The 20,153-nt window shown below is 39.6% G+C and overlaps 1 protein-coding gene across 5 annotated transcripts in view; it reads left to right on the top strand.

The window, feature by feature from the left end:
- LOC135487623 (suppressor of lurcher protein 1-like) overlaps positions 1–20,153 on the top strand; it is a 194,777-nt gene that overhangs the window by 164,579 nt on the left and 10,045 nt on the right. For 4 of the 5 annotated variants that reach the window (XM_064771603.1, XM_064771604.1, XM_064771602.1 and 1 more), the window contains 6 exons: positions 16,590–16,785; positions 16,932–17,122; positions 17,350–17,388; positions 17,674–17,845; positions 17,995–18,206; positions 19,700–19,768. In XM_064771603.1, the coding sequence (XP_064627673.1) occupies positions 16,590–16,785; positions 16,932–17,122; positions 17,350–17,388; positions 17,674–17,845; positions 17,995–18,206; positions 19,700–19,768 (879 nt within the window). The remainder of the gene's footprint in view (positions 1–16,589; positions 16,786–16,931; positions 17,123–17,349; positions 17,389–17,673; positions 17,846–17,994; positions 18,207–19,699; positions 19,769–20,153) is intronic. The other variant, XM_064771605.1, reaches the window with a different exon arrangement.

Here is a 20,153-nt window from a genome sequence, read left to right as displayed (position 1 = left end):
TGTTCAATTTCTATTGGTCCTTACTTCGCAAACTAACAGCATTTTTTCATTTTAGTGAGCATGATAACGAATTAGATTATTTCGTTTGTATTTGTGTACTTCAACGTAGTGCATCAAAATTGGGCATTTTTCCGCTCTGTACGGTTTATCTCCCGACTACTCTGGAGGAAATGTTCAGGTTATTATTTCTATGTCCATCGACTCACGCCAAGTATGAATGAGAAATATCCGGAAACAAAACATGGCCTGTCCAGGGGACCCCCTCACTTGGCTTCATTTTTTTAAATTTTGCACCACTGGTACCGTTTGGTCGCGAATCAAGGCTCAATAAAAAACTGACTTCGACCAGTAATTTTCGAGGCAGAGCTCCAAATGTTGCGGGCAAAACATTTACGAAAGGACTATAGGCTCGACAGCGTGATCACTGAATGCGACAAAGGCAAAGACAATGTCCTTATGCATCATCTTAAGCGTTAGATCAATAGACAACACAGCACATTACTAACGGTACGTATTGATATTGTCATTTTGTCCAGCAGGTGGAACTCCGTGGCAATCTCCAATAACCATGATCTTTATATCGGTCATGCCGAGGCACGTGGAGTAGCTCAAATGTGTAGGTGACGGTAGGCAAAAAAGTGCTGCAAAAATACGATTGGAAAGTGATTGGTGATATTGACTTCCTATGTACAGGTGTTGTATTCTCATGCAAAGCACTTAACCGGTTCATTTGATACACGTACCAAGAGAATGTCACCATTGTTGGCCAATATCTGAGCGGAGAATCTGAGCAAGACCCGCACTGGCACGCATCATCTGTCCCCCGTAAATATGGGAAGTTTACATCGAGCTGTCAAGTGTTTCAGCAGCTATACCTCCTGGTATTGTAGCTGTCCCTTTGCCTGAGTAAATTTGATAAGACTATATGTGACACCGAAATTACCCCATGATTCCAATAGAAGTGCTCTTTTATCATCTATATTACCAAGAGTAGCCTATTGCATCCAAGATGTTCCTAACGGACCCAATCACATGGCCAGTAATTACATTTTGTCAGATTTAATATGATATATGACTGTTGTATCATGTAATATGCATACCTGATCTGGAAGGTGATTTTGTAATTGCTGATAGATGTGATGTTGGTCTGATGGTCGGATCGTCTAACGGTATGTTGATATTAGTTAACCCTTTAGCAGTCAATTGCCATCTTTTACCAGAGAATTTTTGCCCTACAGCCCCACTAGTGCCTCTTGGCAGAGGGTACCATGACGAAACCTTTTCGTTGGTACATCTACATGCATGAAGCAGATTTGCTTGTACGATCATTCCTCTTTCATAAATAAAATGTACATGCGACCTAAAAATCAGTTGCTGAGGAAAAAACTGTTTCGTTTACCATGATTACAGGAATTGAAAGAGAGATTTTTGGATATGATTCGTACTTTGTGTACTTTTACTGCTACACACTCATTTGTCATCAGAACAGCCCTTATGTCACTCATTCAGACCTGAGGGAGACAGAATATCGGATTAGAGAAGAAGCGCTCATTTATCCCTTCCTCAAGGAGATCTGCCACCATCAAGTTACCTTTGATCGCGCTCATGTCCGGAGGTCACATTTCATATGGGTCATTCGCGAAATATGATGGCGTTATTAGGGACAGAGCAGACTTTGTCCGGAGGTGCATGGTTCCCTGGGGTGACAAACAAGAAGTGAAATCATCTCGTTTCGATATTCTCAGACTAGTATACAGGGCTTTTAGATCAATCTACTTGATCCTATTTTATAGCTTTTTTTGGACTTCGTCGTTGGTACAGTGCCTTGGGTGCCCATCACCATTCACTGCAACGGCAAATTCGTCATAACTTTTTCAGTGAAGATACTATCGACAGGGCATGATCATGTAATGTATTACCTTGACACCAAAACCTATATTTTCACGCCGTCTTTTCTTCAAAAAATAAAGTAATGGTACGAGTACAATGGTTATCACACCATTACTACCCAGAATTGAATAAAATGAGTGGAAACTTCTCCTTTCAGCTTTTAGTATGTATAGCCAAAAACCAAATCACTTTCTCTCGATTAAATTCCGCCGTTCCGACGTGAGGAAAATGGTCGGCCCTGATATCTCCCAAGCCAGAGTGGACCAACATGATCTAATTACGGTCTCATCACCAGGCATTTACCCTTGGTCCGAATCTTGTTAGCCGGGTTCAAAGAAGACCACCATATAATATGCACTAACTTTTAAGCTCATTGCAAGGACAGAATCACCAGGCTTTGGTCGCTTCGGGAAGACATGTCCGATTTATATTGACATCATGTGTTTTTTTTACTATTCATTCATCACGTTCCCATCCTGGCAATAACTTGCCATTAGCCGATTAGCCACCTATTAGCCAAGTTTCGATTGTCACGTCACCGAAGACAGATTGCTATCATATCTGGCAATAAGTCTAGAGCGTGGTTGCTACCCTCATGCCATCTAAGAACGCAGTGTTTAACTCTGCCCAGAGTTCTTCTATTTGGTGGTAAGCTATCGTTCGTTTCTCTGCAATGCCTTGAATGAAGCCGCTGCCATTTCCTCACATTTCATCCCTTCGACATGTAAGCTTACAAGGCCAAAGGGTTGTTAACGATCATAGAACTCCAACCAATACCACGTTATTTAAAGTAAATGAGTTTTAGACCCAGCTCATGTCATTATGAAGAATCCACTTCAGAACTTTCAGATATGTACTTACACGTAGAATCGAGGAGGAAGATTGCCAAAACATCAATATTGACACTCTGTCCAGCATGGTGTTTCATTAAAGACTGTCCATGTTCGCTCTCATGTTTGCTTTTAGCATTGCATTTTGGTGACAGAATAAAGTTTGATACGGTGCAGTTAAATCAAGTTTCAGGGTTGTTTGCCTTCATGACCTCTGTCAGGTCTTTATGGGGCGAACAGATCTAAGTCAGGTGAGTCTCTTTGCTAGTATGATATTTCTGTGAAGCGTATAAGCGTATGAATGATGAGGAACCAACAGAATGAACATAAAGTGAAAATAAAGTGAAAATAAAATGATTATACATGTATCTAAATATCGTGATTATATGTCGAATAGTTATTATCCCAGATAGAAACATGCCTGAATCATTGTGATCGTGACCAACTGTTCTAAATGACGAAAAGATTGGTGGTGATTATATGTTATTTGAGTTGATTCTGTCAAGTCAATTGCTCTTAAGTGTGGTCTGATTTTGGAACTACGTATTCTTGCTTTATATGATCTATCAAAAAGTAACATCAGCAGTATACATTGAAAAAATCTGTCCATTTGAATTTACCAGAAACAATGTAAGATTCATTTTTAGATTACAGTAGAAATTACACAGCTGATATGGATAACTATTGATGACATTTTGTATCAAGTTCTCTTATTAAACGTGACACTGCTGCATTACTAAGCAAAAGTTTTTTCATCATATCGCCTCCCTCCAGTCATGTTCGTCACATTAACTCAGTATCAGTATCATGCACCGACCGGAAACTGTATTTCGTGACGAATATACATGACATAGGGCTTCATTCCTTCCGATCCATGCCGCCCGTTTTGCCGTAAGACACAATCTCGTTGAAAAAGTCTTCGATGTCCCTAGATCATGTGTTTGGTCCATGGGTAGGAAATATTTAGCGTCAATACGCCTCATTGAGCGGTGAGAGAGCTTATTCTGATCATTTCTGTCTAGAGATCAATACCGATAAGGACTGCTGGCAGTATTCGATGTGTACAATCTTTTCTATTAACGGACAACTCAACGAACGTGATATGAAGCAATTTACCAAATTTCGAGGAATGAATTTGACATTTACCGTTCGTGGTATTTATGGAAAATCGTAACATATACAAATGTGATTTTGAGACGATAGGATAGACCTACGATGTAGTCTGAATGCGATGTGACTGAAATTGGAGTCTCGAAAAAAATCATATTCCGGGAACACGTCTGCTTTGGAACTAATTGGATGATCAAGGTTCAGGTTTCTTGCGATTTTTCCCCGACATCATCATCATAATTTTGTTTGAAAAACTGTGATTCTGTTGTCAAATTCTCTGGATGTTTTTTTTTTTTAAAGAATCCCGCCTGATTTGATTTTTGACTTTGATGTTCATAAAATTGCTCATCATATGATTCTAGCTGGATAACTCGACTTTAAAAAAACTCAGTTAATCAGATGTTTTTCACATCATTGTGAGGTCATCCATGGTGTCACATGCGAGAAATCAATATCAGTCTGGATGCAACTGATTTCTGTTAAAGTTGGAATTGCAGCTGTGGTCAAACCCGCACTGCCACATATTCCATCTGATCGGATTTCGAATACGGTGTCTGCATAGACTGTCCACTGGTGTTCATGCTTGACACGAATCCAACATTTTTGAAGAACCTTATTGTGATAAGTTATGGATTTACATCTCAATCAATTTATTGGCTGGACCAATCAGATTGCAGAGACGAACGACCCGGGAGAATCAGGTTGAGAGTTCAACGCACAATTATCGGTAAGAGACACAGCTTTCGCACATCTCTGAACCGGCACGTTTTTTGGAAGTTTCCTACCATTCAAAGGGGCGATTCTGCGGGAGACAATTCTTTGGATATGATGTCACAGTAATGTTAATCAACCATTTGTTTAAGGATACCTTCACGATATAATCAATTATCCATTACTGACACCGTTGTTCATGAAGTTCCAGTTATAACCTGACTCGACATCGGAATCGTGCGATCGATCTCACATTTGACTTACAAAGCTTACACTCGTTGGTTGGTTCCTGCACTGCCGTTCCATCAACTTCGCCAAGAAGAATTCTGACTTGTGCCACTAACACGGAATTAAACGTCTTTCGATTAAAACTCCAAGATTAGAAAACTCCTTCAATAAATTCAGAAGCAGCCGTAGACGCTGACTTAGGAGTTATTATCGCTTTCGATTCAACATCGCAAGTTGACATCAATAGACGCTTGCTAGTTTTATGAACTGATGAAAGATTCACAGGGGATTTAGTTTTAAGTGCGATTCTTTAAAGCATTTGTTTTGCAGTATCTAGATAAAACCAGGTTCATCAGATCTTTCATATCTTTGTGCTCGTGGCGCACATTTTCTACTTCATATTCATTCAGACTTTTCAATATCGCGCATCTTTAAATGACATCAAGATCAAAGATGTTGTCGTTTTTCCCGTGGCTTATGGATGTAAAGCAACGTGAGTTTATAAAGCTATGTAAACAGGAGCATTAACAGTAGCCGAATTTGAGAATTACAAACTTCTTATCAATCGCGCATCGACAATTGGTCAGCTGTGAAAGATTAACTAAGCTTCTTTTACTTAAAAGACCTTTACTACTCATAATGATAACCTTGTCCAAGGAGAATTAACTATATCGACGAACTGGGATGCTACAATACAATTAAGAGGCTCGTGATTTCTCACAGGACGGTTCTTAAAAACAATTCATTCTGAAAGATCGAAACGATCTCCTTGATTGAACTGTCTCGTCAATTTCGTCAACACCAGTCGCTCTCCCAGGGCCAGGAATTGCTGCTTACTGGAATATCAGATGCAGATTTATTCTGAAACCATTCATATGAGATGATGGCGAGTAAAGCAACAACAGGTTTATGTAGTGCTTCGATTTCTGATTGAGAAGTCATATATATGTCACCTTAAATTGCTGGAAATTATTATCATTTTGGAAAGGCTCACGACAACCATTTAGACAGTTTGCTGCTATATGAGTGACAGTTCGCCAATATCATGCAACAAAATGACTATTTCGATTCTTGATTTTACAATCTTTAACGATATAGAATGTCATGTGATATGAGGATATAGTGCTTCATGTTGCCAACTCTTCTGCGCTGAAAAGTGCATTTTAACAAGGAATTTGGAATTGACGTTAGAATAGTGATTCATTCGTCAGCTTTCAGCATTTTGGATATATATTTGTCAAGATGTTTGTTTCTTTTGGAATATCACTTATTATCATTGCCCTTTGCTCCCACTCGGTCGAATCTGTTGATAATGGTAAGTGAAATTGTGTGTTCGGCAGAAGATATCCCCTTCTGTCACTCTCTTTAGTTTTCCTAGTTAAGTAATGATTGTTGACAAGTACCCTTTTCTGTTTTCAAACTGACTTTTATTGAACATTACAATGTACATTTGATTTCAGTCAACATCTCGTTTTCCAGAAACTAATCGTTCAAACATAGTAAATCACTTCCCCCATGATTAGTATGCACACGAGGCACACTTCTTTAGTTGCCTAAGGGATCTGTCTTCTCCTGTATAGCCACATCATAATTGCATAACTGCCAAAGGAGACTTGTGTCACCTATTATCAGTTTTAGCTGTCATTTTTATACTAATAGATGCTGCCTCGTTGGATCCAGCTTTCACTGAGATTACTATGTTGTCTTCATCACGAGAATATGACATATTTCTTTTGCCTTCATGAATCATGTCATCTTCGTGTTTCTTTATTGCCATAATATCATAATGAAAGGGAAATATCTTGATGTTAGCAAACTTGCTGTTTTGCTTTTCAGCATCCACAATTCTCTTTCTACTTCCAATTGGATGTACACTTTATGTTTTTCTCTGAATTCAATCGTCTTCAATGCTGTTCAATATGCTGTCAATAGTTATGTTGGAGATGAAATTTCACATTATTTCTCACAAACAAGGACATGTTGATACATGTAGGTCGTCCTCAGATTATTCACAATTCACATTCATATTTCGGACGATATTATTATAAACATAATTATGGAACGAAATACCATAATAGTTAGCTTGTTGGTATGTATCTTGATCACGAGTTCTTTTGTGGAGGTTATGTCATGATTTCCTTGTCTTGTGGCAAGGGGAAACCCATTTCTTCCACACTCTGAATGTCACTCGTGAGACATGCTTTCTATTGTTAAAGACAACAATCCAAATCTTACATTCATCTTGTTTGCTTGGAAATGGTCACTTTTTGGTTGCCAAGTCAATAGTAATTAGCCAGTTTTCCTATCTCGACAATGATACGTGATTGGACTAATCATAGCTACCTTGCATGACTCATTTGGACACTGGCTATTGCGCTTTATGGTCAACAAAACAATGTTCTGGACAAGCGTGATTCTAGTCTAGAATGAGATAACGTGACCTGAGCTAATAAAATACTAGCTTCAGAACATTTTTAGCCAATTTGATTAGATTGATGCTTATACACATGCTACTCATTGTTTGAGCCGTTGGTGTTATTGACGCTCATTGCCTTATATCAAAGGCTGGACAAAAACTTATAAATGAAACAGTTATCAGAAAAATGCTAGTCGCTGATTCTGCTCAGATCACACGACATTTCATGTATTGAATACCCTCTTACGAACTAGCAACATATCGGTGAGTTTTCATGCTTGTCGTCTAATAACCGTGATGTCTTTGGAAATATCCGAAGGTGATTCTATTCACACCCTGTTGAGAGTATGTTCGTGTCTAATAGGCTGCTGTTGTCGGAGGTGAATTAGTTGCGGGGTAACTGTGGTGACCTGGCCTGACACTTTTCATCGAGAAAACGCCCCAAGGCACAGAATTACGCACTTAATGAATTGGAAACTTGCTTTGCCCTCGAGTAATTAATACCCAGTGCCATATAGTTTGAAGCAAGACTCTACAAACGTTGAAGATAGATTTAATTGCATGGTTTTTTTTATCAAACCTGAAGAAAAATTAAAAGATGGCTTCTTTCCACTCATATGTTCAAGAAATATTCAGAGGCATTTCAAGAAATATTATTCTGAAACGAAAATTTTAAGTGTGTGTTCTTTTTGCATATCTTACAAAAACACAGATACTCAATCTGGGTCATAGATGTTTTTATTTTGGGATCTTCATCTATTTAAACGTATCTTCTCAGTTGATACTCACTACATGTACCTCGTCAAACGGTTCTGCAGTATATCGATATAGCCTGCTAGTTTCATCCTACACAGAATAATTGGTCATTTTCCCTACCTTCATTATACCGACAAGGTGGATAATCAAAACAGTAGGAAGTCAAGGTGACATGACAAAAGTATGTAGAAATAATTACTTGGCAACAAAGGAAGTGACTTGCACTTCTACGCAGCTAATACCTGCCAATGTGTTTGCTGAAATCACGAATGCTTGGAAGATTGGTGATAATCTAAGGACCAGCAGTTTATTAGCGGCAAAATTCATCTGGCCTGTCACCACAAACACCCTTATGTGAAGAAGGGGTCGGGTCTACATTTACCATTTATATCGTTACAGCATATTTTCAACCATTCGTGTTTATAAAGCTTAATCAATTTGCATATTGAAGCCATTTTTATACAACGTGACTTTTACATTATAGTATCAATGCCGCTATCACCACTAGCACTTGGTCCCCTCATAAAACTCAATAGCCCACATACTTATCTTCTCTGAACAGATGTGCGTCCATTGTGACTTTACCCTAATTGTCCGCAATTTCGTGTCCACAAAAATCCATTTATCAGTGTTCGATGATAATTTGATCCATTTTGAATATGATGAAAATGTCATCGTTAATGGGGCATCATCTGCAATATTCTATAATTAGTTGATGTAATGGACTCTTTTTGGGGATTTGCTCGAAAAGCGATAGCGCATTTTAATGGACAGTTTCTGCAGATAGATTAGTTCCACTTTAGTTACATTCGATTGAAGGAACGATTATTATATAAAGGATGAAGGTCTACACCTACATGTAGCAACGCACCATTCGAGAACGCAAAAACTGCCTCATTTGGGCCAACATTTTGATAGTCAACTATCCCAATATAGCAAAGCACCAATATCATGATGAGCTGAAATGCATGATATCTGTAAATCAGTATCGTCACTGACACATAATCACATCGTCCACCCACAGCCGAACATGTTCCATTTCCGCGATAGCTGTTCCGACTCATCCGACCGAAAAACCTGATCATCAGGACCCATCCTGGTTCAGTAAAGATTTCCAATTAGTCAAACCGCCTTCGGGGCTATCTGTCCATGAAAATGCCGCCTGTTTGTATAGGATGGCGGTCATAACAATATGACGGAGACCTGATCGATGTCCGGCAGTTATTGAAGCATTTGTGGTTCGCACTCAGCAGCTTAAAAGATATCCCGGCAGCTGTACGGACCTTTGCTAAAAGATGTAAGCCCTTCCGATACAAGAGGCAGGCCCCTATGTAACAAGAGGTGACCCTGACATGGGCTTATTGGGAAATATTTGAAGACAAACTATATACACACTCGTTATGGGCCATGTCAGTAATAAACGAGATGTTCACAAGTTTGGATCGGATGTTCAAGGTGGGGACATCCTCCCATTTAGCAGACCTTCGTTTCTAACATCCACTCACACAAATCCCTACTGAGATTGGACTGCATACACTAGCATGTAGCGGTCAGAAAGTCACCTGACCTGTCCTTGTCTTTATGCATTTTCTTCAGCGATAAAAAAATTAGTCTGTGAATCATATGATGCCTGAACGGCTAAAATCTCAAATTAAAACTCGAAGGAGAATCGACAATACACTCAAGAAGAGAAATTCTCGTTGTTGAATCTCGATTTGAGCCATATTGCTTGGAGACAAAGACATGCCATTTACTTGTGACATAATTGACCGTAGACTGTTCAGCTACAAGTTATTATTGGTTGTGTTAAATTTCATTTTAGCTGGAAAGAGTATTGGTATACATGTAAATTAATTGATCACAGTTTCTTCGGAAGCAACAAATCTCGAAGGTTATTGTACAACAAGTAGCAATTGTTTTTGTATAGATAAACAATCTTACTAACTTATAACGTGAAGCATTCCTATATGCCAAAAATCTGACTACATGTATAATCAAAAGGATAAGTTCCCGTTTAATTGAATAATGAGCAAGGGTCAAAGCATAGTTTGATAAAACTATTGTGGGTATTAAATTGTAAATCCCCTTCTCTTGGGCGTTTGCCCCACCATGCTGATACGTTGTGCCACTCAGAGATTTGATATCTGATATTGAGTCTATTATTGATATGAACAAGTCTTTGTTAATTCTTGCATTATAGGTTGTGTGATTGATGGATATCCCCACTGACGAATCTCTTCTAGTATTGGCATCTCCAAATTAATATGATGATCAAGTGATTACAGAAGTGGCAATACCTGGGAGGTCTTATCGAAATTATTGTATGATGCATTTGCGTGATGTATACTGTGTGATGCATTTAGTCAAGGCAATATCATTACTAAAATGACTAATTACTTCTAATATCGGGATCATTACATCATCAATTAGCAAGTGGGCTAATGGAACCTTCCATTTGGCTGATCGATTACTAAGATCATAAACATATCTTGTCTATGTCTAAAAACGAGATTCGCTGTTCATAGTTTTGCCTTCACGGCTTTTTAAACGAGAGGCGCTATTCCTAGTATTTACCTTCACGGCCTTTTCCCGAGATTCGCTGTTCGTAATTTTATCGGCTTTTTAAACGAGAGGCGCTATTCGTAGTATTTACCTTCACGGCCTTTTCCCGAGATTTGCTGTTCGTAATTTTATCGGCTTTTTAAACGAGAGTCGCTATTCGTAGTATTTACCTTCACGGCTTTTTCCCGAGATTCGCTGTTCGTAATTTTATCGGCTTTTTAAACGAGAGTCGCTATTCGTAGTATTTACCTTCACGGCTTTTTCCCGAGATTCGCTGTTCGTAATTTTATCGGCTTTTTAAACGAGAGTCGCTATTCGTAGTATTTACCTTCACGGTTTTTTCCCGAGATTCGCTGTTCGTAATTTTATCGGCTTTTTAAACGAGAGTTGCTATTCATAGTGTTTGCCTTCACGGCTTTTAATTACTCTGCAAGAAACACTGAAATACAAAATGTGCGCACGAAATTCGTTCCCCGAGATCACATGCAAACTGAATTTGAGATAAAATGTATCTGCAGCTAAGAAACGTGCGCTAGTTCTAGCCTTAATGCGCAGCAAGAATATTGAGCAGCAACAAAGGAATTTGAAACGCCCTCGCCGCAACAAAGCAACCACTCATCCACTTGATAAAGGCTTGAAAAGACTTGAAAGTGAACAAACGCCTCATGCCGTCAAGATCTGGGGGTTTGTAATGCCAAAGCCACCATCAACGAAATATGCCTCATTGAAAATATCAAGCTAGTGGAATGGATCCGCAAAGTGACCAGGGAATGAAAACAGAATAATGGAACTATCTTGGAAGGAAAATGACGCAGGAGCGTGTTGGGCATGTGTCAGGGCTCGGATAGATGAGCAAGGCTTCAACAACACCATTGTCAAAGATGGATCGATTCAAGGACACATCACTGCATGGGGCAGCGCAGATTGGACCACCCTGATCTATGCTTTGAATGGTCATCAATTAGGCAGGGACGCTCATCTAGCTACAGATGTTCAAAGCTTTCCGAGATGCCCTTGAATGGAGTGCGCGACACAGGGCCTGTTGACTCGATGACTCTTGGTCCTCACAGTCTTCTTTTAGTCTGGCTGCAAATAAAGGTCGTCAATAGAGAAACTTGATGGATGCACCTTAAAGGCAAGGTGATAGACTCGCTCATATATGTACCAAAGCTGATAAGCAGGATAAGAATGGCGGAGCGACCAGCTAGGCAGAACTTCAGAACAACTGCAGATAGACCTGGGAGTGTGCCGCAAAGAGAGCGAGAGATCCAAGCAGAATGAGACCTGGCCCGTTGGATTATTGAATAAAGGGATGGACCGAGGGCGTGGAAGAAAACTGAAAGCACGCGGTTGGGATACGCTACAAGCCAACCAGCTGGAGCTGGGAGTAATCTCAAAAGAGACTTTAAGATGTTGAATTGAAAGATGTAATCTGAAAAGGGATTTTTAACCCGGCAATACACCAGGTATCCTTATAAGAAGCACCTGTAATAAAATACATGTAATGGTATCGTCATTAGGCTTATTGAAAACTTTTTGTTTCCGGTTATGACCTCCTGGTGACCACGTCGGAACGAATCCGCGCCAAAATCGGAAACAGAGGTTTGGTCAAGGGCGTTTTAAGTTCAATTGAGCAATTGAGAAACGTGCCACTGGTCTGTGAACTATTCAGACAACGTACACTGCGATATTGTACGTCTAGACTCCAGTTCAGGCACTTTCTGTGGTTTCTGTTTTGGCACTCCGGGGGCTTCAAGATGGAAGCTATCTTAGAATTTCTTTATGATACATTTAAAATTTCGGCCAAAAATTTGTCTCTCGCATTGTTATTGTACGCCAATACTGGGTGCACCTCAAGAAATGTGCATAATTTTGCCTCCAATATGCGTGAAGAGCTTAGATGCAGAAGGTTCCATATGCTATCTTCGGTGAGTTTGACCTCTGTGACCTTGAAAAATGGGTCAAATCAACACCTGGGTGATGATGTGAGGTACGGTTATTAGAATTACCTCACTCTAGCTAAAACCACTGGCCTCAAAAGCAAAAATAATTAAATGGCAAATTTTAACGATGGCTGCCTATGCCCCTCCTGTGGTTGTAAATGACTAAGTCAATAAAAAACAAAAAATTAAAAGAACTTACTGGATCCACTCACCAATGAGATCCAAAGCCCGACAATACCCGATTTGTACCACTGCCTCGATGGTTTATCCCATTTCGCCATTTCCCATTTCACCACTAAAAATTACAATTTCGCCATTTTCCCACTTCGCCATTTCCCACTTCGCCATTTCCCATTTCGCCATTTCCCGTTTCGCGAGTTTCCCATTTCGCCATTTCCCATGAACTGTTCGATGTGGGTTTAAAGCATCTGAATAAATTATAACGAATTATTAAATATGGAATCAATGTTTATTTGAACAACAAGAAATTTAAAGATAAGTAATAATCGTACATGTAAATATCAAAACATATTCTAGGGATCGTGTACAAAAACCCTTTTATTTCACAAATGCAATCCGTGGCAAATGAACAATTAAACACAAAAATAATGGAGTGGAATATATGTATCATACAAACATTGATATATTTATGATATACATGTAATCACAAAAACAATGAAATAGATGAAACAATTTATTACAATACAAATCAGGATCAGTGAAAAAAGAATGGAATGGACCATTTCGTGCAGGGGGTTTGAAGCAAAATATAATATTGGCGAAATGGGAACTGGCGAAATGGGAAAATGGTGAAATGGGAAAATGGCGAAATGGCAAACTGGCGAAATGGGAAACTGGCGAAGTTGGAAACTGGCGAAATGGGAAACTGGCGAAATGGGAAAATGGCGAAATGGGAAGACACCGCCTCGATGGGTAGAGTCTAAACCGCCGAACACAATAGATGACGGACCTTAGACGATGACGAACTACCACGGACCACGGACTGCGACGGACCATGGACTACCACGGACAATGTACGATGATGGACCTTGGACGACGACGGACAACGGACGCCACGGTATCAAGCTCCCGTCAAATGAGCAATTGCCCCTAAAGCAGCATCCTTCATGAATGTGACTTTGCGATATTTATGGCCTTCAATTAGAAATTCAAGTCTGCATGTAATGCTACCCTTTTTGACATTTGTTTTAGGTGTGTTTTGAAAAGTGCATGACGTCGATTTGACCTTCAAATGATGTACATGTAAGCTTATATGTCATACTGCATCCACTCACCAATAAGATCCCAAGCCCGACAATACCCGATTTGTACCACCGCCTCGATGGGTAGAGTCTAAACAGCCGAACACAATTGTAGGCCTTTCGCAGCCATAAAAGGGTTGGGATATCAATTAAAGAGTTACCAACGTAATCGTCATGAAAAGTCATGACTCTAAACTACAATTAACGACCAATTGGATGAAACGAAGACAAGATATCCCACCCCTTTTGCCTACTATTTTGCCCGGTTGTTTAGGCCCTACCCATCGAGGTGGTAGTAGAAATCGGGTATTGTCGGGCTTGGGATCTTAAGGATGAGTGGATACAGTATTCTGCACAAAATTCATAATTTGGCATTTTCATAACAAATGCTGTCTTGTGGACATTTTTAACAAGCCTATCAAACTAAGACAAGCCTATCGAACTAAGATGAGCCATATTCGGTTCCTATCTATTGGTAATACATTTACAGGGTTTAAGTTCTGACCATAGGCACCACAGTTGTGGCTTCAACTTGAAATCCTAAAGCAAGTAGAACTCTTACAAAACGAAGTGAATGACAATTTCAATGGTGGGAGTCTGTTCTTTGTTTTCCAGAGAACAGCCTCCAATGTTTTAAATGGGCATGCACTAAATTTTGAAGGACTTTGATTGCTTCAGGATAGGCAAAATGGTGGTACCTATAGTCAACCTATAAAACCAAAAGTCAGCCGTACATGCATGTAGAAGGCCATAAAATCCAAAAGGACATTTCATGAAGAATGCTGCTTTGGGGCAGTTCCCCTGCTCGGAAACTTTTAACACAATATTTTTTAGATTAGGCCATAAAGGTCTCTCTAAAACCTACAAGGTTATAGTGACATCAAAATAGGCTTATTATAAACTGCCAGATGAGAAATCGGGAAATCGCCAGATGAGAAATCGGGAAATCGCCAGATAAGTAATCGTTATTTTCTGCCACAAGATTTTCTACTTCCATGACTTCCCTTGACCATGATAATCACCATTTCTAACGCTGCTGTCCACTTCTCACTTCAATGATAGTAGAGCCGAAGACAATACAACAGTTACATGCAACTGCATGTTCATCTTGACCAAAGGTTTTTGCAGCTCATCAAGATATACTGTGAGTGTAATACCACGAGGTTCCGGATGCTACATGTATCAAGATTATTTTCACGTTACGCTTGGCGGCACAAGTCACCATACACAGGATTGACCGATAATACAGGGCATATGCACCTGGTGAACGTCTGGTCATCCCTAAAAATAGCGCGGGATAGTCTTGACACTGAATCGAAACTAAGCTATAAATTAGGTCAAATTCCACACACTGTTTCAATGTGCCAATCGATAGCTCCCTATAACTACAGCCCCGGTCTCCTGAATGTTCGCCTTTTCAGGTTCCATATTTGCAATAAATCCTGTGGCGCATGGTAGTCTCACCGAGGTTGGCATCTCGCGGTTTATAATAAGCCATCAAAATAATGTATCATGCAGCTTTCTCTGCTAGTACATGTAGATAACGATTCCTTTCAACCAAAATATAAATATTTGGCATTTTAGATGGCTTGCGAAAACACTTTTCAGCCGTTTTGTTATCCAATTTCACAGGCAAATGATTTACACCGTGAAACAATGGTAACCAAGGTAACACACTTATTTAAGTAATTAAACGAAGTGGTCTACGTCTTCCAATGTTCATGAAATTTTTGATGATTTTGATGATTAGTTGGATTGTTTAAAAGTCATGGTAAATTCCCGTTGCCTGAGAAAAGGGGAGAACAAACTGGACGAAAAGTATTTTCGCACACCATCTGTTAGGTGTGGAACTTAGCTGTCCATCATGTGGGACTTGTTTTTTTTTCTCCTTTCTAATGGCGACTGCTATTACAGAACAGATGAAAAAATTACAAAGTGATTATCTCAAGATACTGATTAGTAGGAGTTACTTTGCAACATTTGCAACACTTTTCCAAAGAAATCGATAAATACCGATAGATCTTTAATAACACTTTTTAAATCACTTACACATCTTTACTAATTTAGTGTACACATTTATAGCGCGACTTACCCCATAAACTGCTCCCCTGATCCAACAACTTTTGATGCATCCAGTTTCAGGAAGGGTATCTGGGTTTCAGCTCGTAATCATTGAAGACCAACCTTGGGGGACTATCAGATGCACACCGCCGTACGCGGGTTGGCTTAATGGGTGGTGGCGCGTATGAGTCGTCATCACTCAATGCGCTGCGGACTTCATTCGTTCTATATTTAGACACGCCGCCCTGAGTAGTATTTCACTATCGTAACCTTCATGCACTGCCGAACGCGCAACAAACATGAAATCGGACGACATAAGCTTACTGTATCATGGCCGACTAACTAGTTCGGCAACTATAATACAACATTTTATGATTGTAAAGGCGAAAACGCAAAGTACACCAGTCAATGTGTATTTATAAAATTTCAAAGAATATTGCAACAATTCAAATTTTATTTGATTGCGACTGATGAGTTTAACTCAAAAATCATCGGCATTTCTAGCTGTGTATCAAGATTAGTGTTATACATGTAAATCGTTAAAGAATAGTATGAAATCTGTACCTATCCTAATTTTGAATAATTTCTCTTCAGCCCTTTGGACTTGCATAAGGAATTTATGTCTAGACCCATTTAAAATATTCTATACTCCTTGCTTTTCAGCATTAGAGAATTCGCAGGGAATACAATGTCGGTGTACTGTACCATCAAAAGACAAAGCATGACAATTTTCAACAAGATGTTTATTTAAGCAATGCAGGTCTTTCTGAAATACTGCAATCATGAAGTATTACAAGTGTTCCTTCTCATATAATTTCAGTTACCAACTGCAACCAAGTGATAGTCAGCACACGGAATAAAAATGGGACGATCACCTCCCCGAACTACCCGAACACGTACCCCTCATACTCGTCTTGCCGGTACACGTTTCAGGGCCAGGGGAAGGAGAGGGTACAAATCACATTCACAGACTTTGATCTCTACTACACACACTCTGACAGGGGCAACCCCTCCGAGTAAGTAGGCCTTTTCAACATTCAGAAAAAAAGCAAAACTCATTACTTCAAGGAGAATGTGAAACAACCATTGCCACAAAACTTCGACTTGGGCCACACCTCTCTCTTCTTATATTCAAATAAATTCTACCCATTTCTTGCTTCAGCTGTCAGGGTGTGGATTCTGTGAAAGCAGCCACGTTCATCTCCAATGAGAACGTGGAGATGAGTACATACTGTGGTGCCAAGATACCCCCCATGCTAATGTCCAGTGACTTGGAGCTAAGTCTTACATTCACAAGCACATCCACTGCTGTCGGAGTCCGAGGATTCAAAGCAAAATATAGTTTTGTCACAAGTAAGTGTAATGTTCAAGTGTTTAATTTTGATTAATACATTAATACAAATAATTGATGAAGTCCAACTGCCAATGTCTTTTAATAGCAAAGCTCAAATAAGATTGATGTTAACTCCCAAAACATGACTTAAACTGATGATAAAGCCAACATCCGGATCGCATGTGACTTTACCAAAATGTTAAAACTTGGTTGTTATTATTGGCTGTATGTGTTTCCTTTTTTCCAGATTTTGGTATAACCGGTGGAAGACAGGATCCACATAGTGGTAAGCGTCAACAAAAGTCTTCAAAATATGAAAATACTTCTGACAATGTACTCTGTGTAACTCTGTGCAGTTACTTGTAAAAGTCAGGAGGGACATGCGCTGCGAAATACATTCATTTTTTCAGTGTTACTGCAGATGGATGAACCTTATAGAATGGATCACCGTCGCAACGCTATGACGTGTCTCCAAAATTGCTTCTAATCTATATGTCCCAAGAGGTTGTCGGACTGGCATCATTTCGCATTTTTCGAGGGGCACACCCTGACTGCTCATCTTCTTTTCCAGTCTGTGGTTTTATATACCGAAGTAAATCTACTCGCAACGGGACGTTTGCTTCGCCCAACTACCCTGGTCTCTATCCAAGGAACACAGAATGCCAGTACTTGTTTTACGGCGAGAAAAACTACAGAGTCCACATCAAATTTTTAGACTTTAGCGTGGAAGGAATGTTAAAGGAGTAAGTTGAGTGATTTACTTTAGTTTCAGTTTCAGGCAGATCCAACTAACTTAATCACTTGATTTCAATTTGCTGGTGTAGTACGTACAGGTATGAAGAGGTTTTGGCCCTGAGGAAATACACTTCAATGACAAATTCTTCTTTTTCAGTTGTGCGGAGAGTTCATATAGTGACTACGTCGAATTTTCTAACATTGCAAATGTCCAAAAGAACAAAAAGTTACTTCGTTATTGCGGGGTAAGAATGAGCCAAATCTATGATGTTGAGTCAGAGGGAGAATTCTTCCGGGTGACATTCAAGTCCAACAGCATTTACGATGCAACAGGATTTAAAGCACGGTATGAGTTCAAACGCTATGATGGTAAGTGAATTCTAATTCTAATAACGAATTTTATCTTTGTTAATTTCCAAATAATTGTTTGGGATAGGCCTCCATGAAGCCATCATGATACTGATTTAAAGAAGGACTTTGGCATGAGCTGGCCTTGGGGTCATTTTTTTAAATGGTGGTCTTCAGATGACTTAAATTGGTAACTGGATCTGCGTGGTTTGTCAGATAGACCGAAGTACATGTGCTAACTCTCCTCATGGATTCATGAATAATGTCGATACTGTCACTAAGACTCACTCAGAGTGTGAACTAGTACAAACACCAATCGGCCACTTGCTGAATATTAAGCTGGTCAGCCTGGCTCCTGCTTAAGTTCTGCTGGAAGCGGGACTGTCTATATCCAACTAGGTAATTCTTCACTCACCAAAATGTGACACCGATATCTGACTTTTGCGCTAGAAAGCCTACGTTGCCAAAACAAGGCATATTTTTCCTCATTTGGAATTTTTACAGACGATGCCTTGGGTGATAACACATTCGGATACAAATCTTGAGCATACCTTGATCATGAGTGCTCTAGGCTAGAATAAATGTATCATGATGGTTCATTCTAGAAATAGAAGATGTTCTTTCCTGGAAGGCTATACATTATCCAAATTCCGGAAAACGTATTTTATGGTAATTGATGTTATCTAAAATCATTTACTGACAACATTGTGGTTGCACAAATTTCATGGTTTTCAGTTATAACCAACTTCATCTTAACTCTCTATCACGCGGCACAGTGCTTTCTTCCAAATCATAACTAATTCTTGCTGATGTCCAGAAATCGATGTCATTGAGAGAGATTGAAAATATGAAATACAGAAAAGAATCATTAACTTTTATTTCATGATTTTTGAAAGTCCAAGAATTTTTATCTAGCATGCTGTGCTTAGCGATCGGCCGAATGCAGCCTCTGCTTGCAGCCTTAGTATTGTAACGTCGTTGCGTACATGTATATAGGTGTTGTTGAATGACCCTTGTTTACCCCACAGTTACCTATCATACAGGGTGCAACAAAAATGATAAATGATTTTGTGTCATTTTCATCTTTTCTTGCATCTTGTGTTTTCCTGCCTTATTTCACACACCCGGATGGAATTGTTTTCATAGGATTTGCATGCTTAACTCTCAGCATTATGAATGATTTCGATATGTGAAACCGGGCTAAATTAGATAATGCCATCAGGTAATATCTCAGCAAGCCCATATCAATTTATATATACATGTAGCCCAGAATATCACTAAGTTTTGTTGATTCTGTTACAATCACCGGACCTGATTGTTAATGCTACGATTCCGCCTATTTGGATCTTACTGTAAGTTCCTGACATGGGCCACTCATGTCTAAACTATCTCCAACTAGCATATTAGCCCCACAGGTTCTGTTCTTGCCTGGGTGGAGATGGCTTTTAGTCCCGGTCATTGCATGGTGGTTAGGTGTGGCCCCCTCCCCCTACATGTCTGTTACCATTTTGCAGACTCTGGCGTTGAGCAGGTAAAAGTGAGTGGCAGAGGACCCTCTGTGCACCAGAATGAGGAGGGATCAGGTGGGTGGTGGTATCTGACATCTTGGCTTGTTCACACTTAAAAACAACACCAAAATAGCCTGGACTAAGATGAAAATAGTTTACTTGTACTTATCCTTACTTTGTGGTAGTGGAAAATATTTTCAGTTTGATTCAGTTTTGAGGAGGGTTAAGAAAGTAACCATTGGCAGTGGGGTGACGCTGTGGTTTTCGTAGCTCACGGTTTAGTCCTCACATTGGGACTTTTAGATGTCCAGGCTGTAGTATAGATACTATATAACAATATGATGATAACGCACTAGAGCTGGTCACATCATCCTGTATATATTGCACGTCTCTATCATTATCATTGTCCATTGCCGACTTCCAGTTTTGGAGTGTTTAGAGAAATACAGGAGAAAAAAAA

The sequence above is a fragment of the Lineus longissimus genome, chromosome 5 (genome assembly GCF_910592395.1).
Source record: "Lineus longissimus chromosome 5, tnLinLong1.2, whole genome shotgun sequence".
NCBI classification, from domain to species: domain Eukaryota; kingdom Metazoa; phylum Nemertea; class Pilidiophora; order Heteronemertea; family Lineidae; genus Lineus; species Lineus longissimus.
The sequence above is the reverse complement of the archived record's forward strand: the minus strand, read 5'-3'. Positions and strand labels throughout refer to the sequence as shown.